This window comes from Euwallacea fornicatus, chromosome 19 (genome assembly GCF_040115645.1).
Source record: "Euwallacea fornicatus isolate EFF26 chromosome 19, ASM4011564v1, whole genome shotgun sequence".
Lineage (NCBI taxonomy): Eukaryota > Metazoa > Arthropoda > Insecta > Coleoptera > Curculionidae > Euwallacea > Euwallacea fornicatus.
Genome location: NC_089559.1, coordinates 238,402 through 245,504, shown reverse-complemented (window position 1 = coordinate 245,504; position 7,103 = coordinate 238,402). Strand labels below are relative to the sequence as shown.

Sequence of the window (7,103 nt, the reverse complement as noted above, 5' to 3'; positions counted from 1 at the left end):
TAAGAGGGGACAGATAAGCCGACTCATCCCCCCTATTTTGAAATTGAATTTCGTGTCGCGCATTATCTGGAGCGTCGAAAATGTTTATTTTCAATTGAATCGGTTCGATAGCCGTACCAGCAAGTGGTTCTGGGTATCGGGCGTGAAATGGCGAAATCGAAAGTGCATAATGTCGGTGATCTCCTCAGCCAGTCTCTTGGAGAAGAAATCGAGGTATTAAGTGAAGATACCCGCGTTCTAACCGCCCCTGGGGAGCACTACGGCAGCGTCATGCTGGCCCTCAGCGTCAAAATCAAACGGAAAGACAGCGGAAAGGAGCAAAATCTACAGCTGGTAGCGAAACTCATTCCCGCCAATGAAATGCTCAGAATAGCCTTTGATGTTCCAGTGACCTTCAAGAAAGAAATATTCGCCTATAAGGAGACTATACCGGCTCTGGTAGCTCTGCAAAAGGAGTTTGGCGTACCAGAGGAGCGTTTCCAAGACAAACTTTTCCCAAAATGCTATGGAGCGCGCCTCAGCGTAGACGAAAACAAAAATATCGTGGATGAAGACGCGGTGCTTATATTCGAGAACCTTAAAGTGCAAGGCTTCATCACAGAGGACCGCCTGAAGGGATTCGACCTCAGCGCTGCTAAAATAATCCTCAAGGACTTGGCCCAATTCCATGCGGTTCCCATAGCCCTCAAGCTCCTCAAACCCGAAATATTCCAGAAAAAGTTAGTACCAGCGTTGGTACATAACAAAGGGCTGGAACAACTGCCTCCAGAAGTAGGACTCGCGTTCCATAACTCCATAATGGATGGTGCCCGTGATGTTCCAGAATTGAAACCGTATCTTGAAGCGATACAGAAAATTGTGGACCATGGGGCTGCGCATCCTTGGGTGAACCGCGAGGCACCCAACGAGCCTTGGGCCACCATGTGCCATGCAGATTTCTGGGTGAGCAACACCATGGTCCAGAAAAATGAAAACGACGACACCATCCGCAACAAAATTGTGGATTTGCAGCTAATGCGCTATTGGAGCTGCTGCTGTGATTTGGTGTTCTTTTTATTTACTAGTGTGATAAACAGCGTGTTGGACGAGCATTATGAAGAGCTCATAAGGCTTTACCACCAATCTTTAATTGACACTCTAGAAACCTTCCACGTGGATCTGTCTGCATTCTCCTGGGACAATTTTTTGAAGGAGTTGAATGAGGTGGCTCCTACCGAACTGTATCACGTTCTAGTGATGCTCAAGCCTATTTGCACTGAAAGAGGTAAGGTGCAGCATACTTCGGAGGAGTTCCAAGATTCTGATTGGAGCAGGAAGGATTTGCTAGGGCCACATCACAGAAAGAAGCTCAGAGACACAGTGCTGGCCATTCAAAAACGTGGGTGGCTTTAAGCCTAATTATTTCTTCCCAATTAGTTCAATGTTATGTTATGAATTATGATTGATTCTTGTTAGAATCTAGTTTAGATAATAAATGAAAAACACTATTTCGGAATTCTATAAAGCTATCGCTAATAAACATTTCATGTTCCAATAAATCAGCGGATTGCACTGTTTTATTACGATTTCGAATTAACATTATTTATTAAAATTGTGACTTACTATCGGCTTATCGTGCAGTTTTGTAGTGATTAATTTCAGCCTTGACGAGCGTGTTCTAATAAATAATATTGTAAAAACGCTTGGACTTTTTTCGTCACTCTTAACGCTGCAACTTAGATGTCATGCTTTAAAAGGGTACAAATGACTTCCTAGTTTAATTATCTATCCACCTTGACAGATATTTCCAGACTCTTTATGGTTTATAAATACAACAGGAAAATTTGGTTAAGCACTGGATGCTACAGGCTTCGCTTTAGGTAACTATATCGTAAAAAATAATAACACGTTTTCCGCCGACTTTCTGACGTAGAATGTTCAATACATGTCCTTGTGATATCACTACTGCACTGCACTGAGTCTCGATTTTCATTAGTTTATTCCAAAATTTTATTTATGTTCCTAATTAGCAGGCTGTATTAAATCGTCGTTCTCAATATTGACAAACGCATGAAATTTAATAAATGCAAGGTCTAGATACTGAGAAAAAATTATTTATAGCCTAAAGGTGTTTTAACTGGTGCGTATAAAATTCACTAACCATTCCAATTAAAGCTGGACAGATATGAATAATCAAAAATTTGTCAACAATGCTATGCAAAAATATGTAAATAAAACTGAAAGTTTATGCGTCTGACTATATATTATGTTATATCGCCATCCTGTCAAGAATTCCGTCTACCTATTTTTATTAAAACACTAGTGTTTTATAAATGACTTTAAAAAATTGATAAGGAAAATCAGAAAAAGTCTAATGGTTTTCACTGTGATTAGTAAAAAGGTATTAAGATTCACCGCGGTTACTAACGCAGTTTAAAAGATTTTTTCACACACTCAAAAAAACCAGTACTTTTATTGCTTAGGTCAGGCGTGCTAGCAAGATACTTAAAAACAATTTTGTTTTTCTTCATATTTTTAAGGTAATAATACAAAACTTGGAAAAATTATAAATTTGAAAATGCTTTATTAATAATTAATTCTTATATTGCCTCTCTCCAAAAATCATTTGTCCAACTCTAACATTTGTACTGCCCATCTCTATGGCTCTATCAAAATCATTTGACATTCCCATTGACAACTCAACCTTCTTCCAATCCAAACTCAACTTCTTACATACCTCATCCCTGCATTTTATCAAACATAAAAAATCTGGGTTAGGCCCTTTGGAATAGTCATATCCATATTCACCAATCGTCATAAGCCCCTCAAATCTACGGCACCTTATTTATTCTTTTGATAGAAGCATTTGCAGCAATAACTTACCGCAAATTGTGGCACTCTTTGAGGACATAATCTGTTATCTCTGTAACCTCTGAAACACTGATTCCACTCTTCTCTTTTTCCCCACTTGTGTTTACTTGAACCATTATTTTGAGTTTCGAGTCAGATGGACCAAAATTGGGCCAGTTCTTGTTTAGCTGACTGGCTAGTTTTCTAGAGTGCACAGTTTCAATTATGTACAAGTTAGGGACTGAGAGAACCTTATTTATTTTGTTGGCTTGCAGGTGTCCAATAAAGTGCCACTTTATATCTGGGCATTTTTCAAGTATCAGACGATGCATAGATTTCTCCTGCAGCTCTTGAACATAGTTCTCACCAAAATGTCTTTGACCTGAAATCACCATAATCAGCTAGTGATTGTTAAATGGCTGGTAACTCAAATTGATATGTTCTTTCCTCATTCTGTGTATGGGGTTAAGTAAGGATAAAATATTTCAATTTTGGGTACCAAACATATACAATTATTTAACAGTCATTGCCTCAAGTATCCCATTTGTAAATTCAACCACTAACTCACCTTCTTCATAGGCCTCGATAATAAGCTCTACAGGTTTCACTTTGCTCACGGCAACTAAACGGGGTTTTAAATCACTAAATTCTGCGCTTCTCTTACTGCAGGAAGCTTCAATCTGCTGGAGGACTGTCTTGAGTCCTTGTTTAATGTTTACATCAGACATACTTCGAATCATTCTAGTTAACCATTTGCTTAGCTATATAAATAAATTTCTTCACAGCCTCACTTATAATTATCAGTGTTTTAACGTCATTTAGGTAAATTTATGTAATATTTTGCAATTTTTTCTGTTAAGACATACATAAACATAGAACATAACCTGCAAATAAATAAATGATGGAGACAATCAAACAAAACTGATTGTGACGACACCTGTGGAAAGACCACAAATCTGAAACGACTAAATTGTAACGGGCCACCTGGTGGAGAGCGGCGTACTACGTATAATGCCATCCATATTGCGTCTACAAAGTACTTAGGTAGTACCTTGTCGCTATTCTTAATCAAAATACTCTATTTAATTTTAGCTTATGGGGTAATCCAATTTACACCAGGTCCCCATCATTCCATCATATATTTATCCTTATTTGCGTTCCATTTAGAAAAAATAATTTTCGTTTTTTATGGTAAATTACATTTCATATTCACCATTTTAACAAAATTTTGGTCCTAAATTTTTATAGTTTGGAATATACTTAGAATATTTTAGAATAGTAATTTAAAAGATTTAGAGCTTCGCACTACGTCTTCACAATGTCATCAGAGTTTAGATTTAATTTTTGTTGTGTAGAATATTGTTTTTTTGTACATGCTTCAAATCAATATCTCATAAATAGTCCCAAGAAATCTTTTCTGCATAACTCTTTGCTGTCGCACCGTGCCGTCAGATTCCGCCACCCATACTCACCCCTTCGCCCATAAATCGCACATTGAGGACTGCGCAACAGTTTCCCTCTTCGGATGGAATCATCCCAATTTTTAGGGCAGTAAGTCCGCCTCTCTATCCGGTTCCGCGTCAAGAAGTCCATTTAGAGGTCGAAAGGGCACAACAATTCGAAGCCGGATTCTAGCCAGAAGGACAAAGAAGGTAAGGGGGTAAATAGGGCCGAAGGGGGCGTCCGCTGTGAAAAGGAATTTGCGAGTGTTTTAGTCAGAATTTTTGTTTGAGGAGTACACAAAGAAATTCGGCTTAGATAATAAGTTAAGTTTATTTATATCGCAATAATGCGTCTGGAACGTTGAGGGTGCTGGAATAAGCAATTTCCTTATCTGTTTGCTATGCAGATGTTACAATAGTTGTGAGTAATGGTGATGAGTTGATGCAACTGGTTGGAAATTGGAAAGTCAGTTTAAGCAGGAATATTATGCTACCCCGATAAATATGAAAAATTAAGAGATATCGAACATTTGCAGCTTTGTAGTTTATTGTCGGGCAAAGAATATTTTAATAATTCAAAGGGCTGAGAGACGGGGAATTGTATAAAGTAAGTTGTGGAGAGAAGTTGTTCTGTGTCCCTTGAACACACATTATTTTGAAGCTCGAAGTCGCCTTCGTCCTGGAAAGTTATAGACTTTAACACAGTAATCCACTTTTTAAATGCATTGGGCACCAGCCACTCAAAGTTTCCAAATAAACTTCCAGACAATGATATTTTACAACTTGCAGCAAAAGCAGGTGTTCAATTTTACCCTCTTATCGCGACTCAACTTCACTTGCGACAAAGTTGGAAAAGTGCCTTTTAGTTGTGTCCCTTCCTTTGCTTCTATTATTAGCAATTTCTTCTTTTTCCATAGGTATGCCTTTACAACTGTAATCGATGAAAATGTTTCCAGTTTAATGGTCCAAAAGCCGTATTTTGCCTCTTTGTGATGCAATCCGCAGACTTGCCAATTAAACTGAAAATAACGTATGCATGCCGGGAGCCACACAGGATTTATATTGGAAATGGGAAATGTCGAACTTATCGGTTTTTATTTGGCGATAATGAAGTTCAATAATGAATCTAAAAAAATCTACAAAGAGAACTGGAAGCATGTTTCTTTTTGTGAACAAATCGACTTCTCAAATCCAGCCTCATTAATCTGCCTTTTTCAACTACCTTATGTGATTGTTTACAATTGTCATGTAGAGTATTGAAAACCGTACGAAATACATTAAAGAAAACGCGTAAATTCTAGAAAAAAAGCATTTACATGACATCACCACGGCTTGTTTCAAAGAAGTGAAACGCCATTCTGTCAAGAATTTGGTTTGCAATGCCGAACTTTATTTAAAATTGTAATGTTCTTAAGGTTTACGCCTTACGTTTTAAACATCGAACTTATCGGTTTTATTTGGCTATAATGCAAGCCAATAGAGAATCTCTAAAAGGTTTGTTTACACATACAGCGACCTCTGAACTCCAGCTTTATTAATCTACTTATTTTAAGTACTCTTCGTAATCATCTTCAATTATTCTTCATTATATTGAAAAGCGTATGAAATTTAATAATGACAAAGTGTGGATTCCGGAGAAAAATTATTTACCTGGAACCTTCACGGCTTATTTCAAAAACTCCTTTCGTCACTCTGTCAGGAATTTCTGTAGTATTGCCGAATTTCATTAAAAATGGTGATCTTAAGAATTACCCTGCTTATTGGCACACCATAACAGACCCAACAACGCCAATTATTCTGCAAAAAATAATTCATTATTAATTTTAAGAGCGAAAATGGAAATAAATCCGCATCATCCAGCGCTGAAATCAAAAATAACAGTCTGCAACTCTCTGTCTCTGTTTGACACATTGCGGTTGGCATTAGAACAAAAACATGGATCAAAGTAAAAAGTCGGGTATTACATCAGTTGTGACGTGTCACGTGATAGCTTTGACATTTGCTAGCCGCCATTTTTTAATTTAAATACGAGCCAAATTATCTGCATTTGAGGCAAATTTGAGCAGAATATAATTGATATTATATTGTATTTTAGGTGACGAGCGGAAGAATAAGATGGGCAGAGGCGACAGGCATAAAAGAGGACGTAGCGACAGCGGTAAGTTGATGGTTTTCCTGTTATAAGCGAGTGTCCCAAGAAAGGGCAAATGGGGGAACAACATCCAATATTACTAATAACCATCACGGGAGTAATCGAATTTACGGGAAACATTCTCTTTTAAAGGCAGAGCTTAATTTCCACTTTGGAGGCATAAAAACATTATTAGCAGAACGACCACAAGTTGCCCGATAATTACTCCATTTTGAGGCTCTATCTCAGGAAAAATCGTCTTCAAAAGAGAAACTAATTGGTTTCTGGGCCCTACGGATTTTTTGGTCTTATTAAATGCCTGTAATGGGATTTTATCCTTTTGAATTAGAGCCACTGCTGATGGGAAGCAACAGATGGCGCAGTTTAATATAGTGACTTTCAAACTGAGATGACACAACTAAAAATTGTTTGTTAATTAGAAATTCGAAAAAATGACCGAGTTTTTCTGTTAAATTATGATATTTTATAACTGATCAGGCTAACGCAGATGTAGCTTTAGGCAACCGTTTTGCCGCACGCACGTGATGACTGAACTCCGCATAAGATCAATATCTGTGGTCGCCGTAATTTTGATTTTGCAGCAATTGCTTTTAAAATGTGACGTCATTTTGATTTTTCGAAAAATGCTCCAAGCGCCGCCGATTCAAATATTTTGAACATACAAAACAGACTGTGCGTTT

General features: G+C 37.6%; 3 protein-coding genes across 6 annotated transcripts in view; 2 read left to right on the top strand and 1 right to left on the bottom strand.

The window, feature by feature from the left end:
- Nucleotides 1-2,233, top strand: LOC136345408 (uncharacterized). Its single transcript, XM_066293680.1, has one exon. It carries the CDS (start codon nucleotides 148-150, stop codon nucleotides 1,390-1,392), a length of 1,245 nt encoding a protein of 414 aa, XP_066149777.1. The 5' UTR covers nucleotides 1-147; the 3' UTR covers nucleotides 1,393-2,233.
- A 310-nt stretch (nucleotides 2,234-2,543) lies between these two features.
- LOC136345415 (pyridoxal phosphate homeostasis protein) lies at nucleotides 2,544-3,869 on the bottom strand. 2 transcript variants are annotated; one of them, XM_066293698.1, is made up of 4 exons: nucleotides 3,767-3,869; nucleotides 3,398-3,713; nucleotides 2,863-3,211; nucleotides 2,544-2,810 (listed from the first exon to the last, which is right to left on the bottom strand). In XM_066293698.1, the coding sequence occupies exons 2-4, from the start codon at nucleotides 3,567-3,569 to the stop codon at nucleotides 2,573-2,575; spliced, it is 759 nt and encodes a 252-aa protein (XP_066149795.1). In that variant the 5' UTR covers nucleotides 3,570-3,713; nucleotides 3,767-3,869; the 3' UTR covers nucleotides 2,544-2,572. The 2 variants fall into 2 exon arrangements, with proteins under 2 accessions (XP_066149795.1, XP_066149796.1); XM_066293699.1 differs by lacking the exon at nucleotides 3,767-3,869 and having other exon boundaries at nucleotides 3,398-3,738.
- Nucleotides 3,870-4,140: 271 nt separating this feature from the next.
- Nucleotides 4,141-7,103, top strand: part of LOC136345412 (nuclear receptor-binding factor 2-like) — a 37,000-nt gene continuing 34,037 nt past the window's right edge. Inside the window, exons 1-2 of one of the 3 annotated variants that reach the window (XR_010733138.1) lie at nucleotides 4,141-4,481; nucleotides 6,367-6,429. The gene's annotated coding sequence lies outside the window, so the exon portion shown is untranslated. Of the gene's footprint in view, nucleotides 4,482-6,180; nucleotides 6,430-7,103 lie in introns of those variants that run through there. The other 2 variants (XR_010733137.1, XR_010733136.1) reach the window with 2 other exon arrangements.

Excerpts from the sequence above, each read along its gene's own strand:
- LOC136345408 (XM_066293680.1), top strand. The coding sequence starts at position 148 with ATGGCGAAATCGAAAGTGCATAATGTCGGTGATCTCCTCAGCCAGTCT.
- LOC136345415 (XM_066293698.1), bottom strand. The coding sequence starts at position 3,569 with ATGATTCGAAGTATGTCTGATGTAAACATTAAACAAGGACTCAAGACA. Across the intron at positions 3,212-3,397 it reads TATCGAGGCCTATGAAGAAG|GTCAAAGACATTTTGGTGAG; the intron begins GTGAGTTAGTGG and ends TGGTGATTTCAG. Across the intron at positions 2,811-2,862 it reads AAAGAGTGCCACAATTTGCG|ATTTGAGGGGCTTATGACGA; the intron begins GTAAGTTATTGC and ends AAGGTGCCGTAG.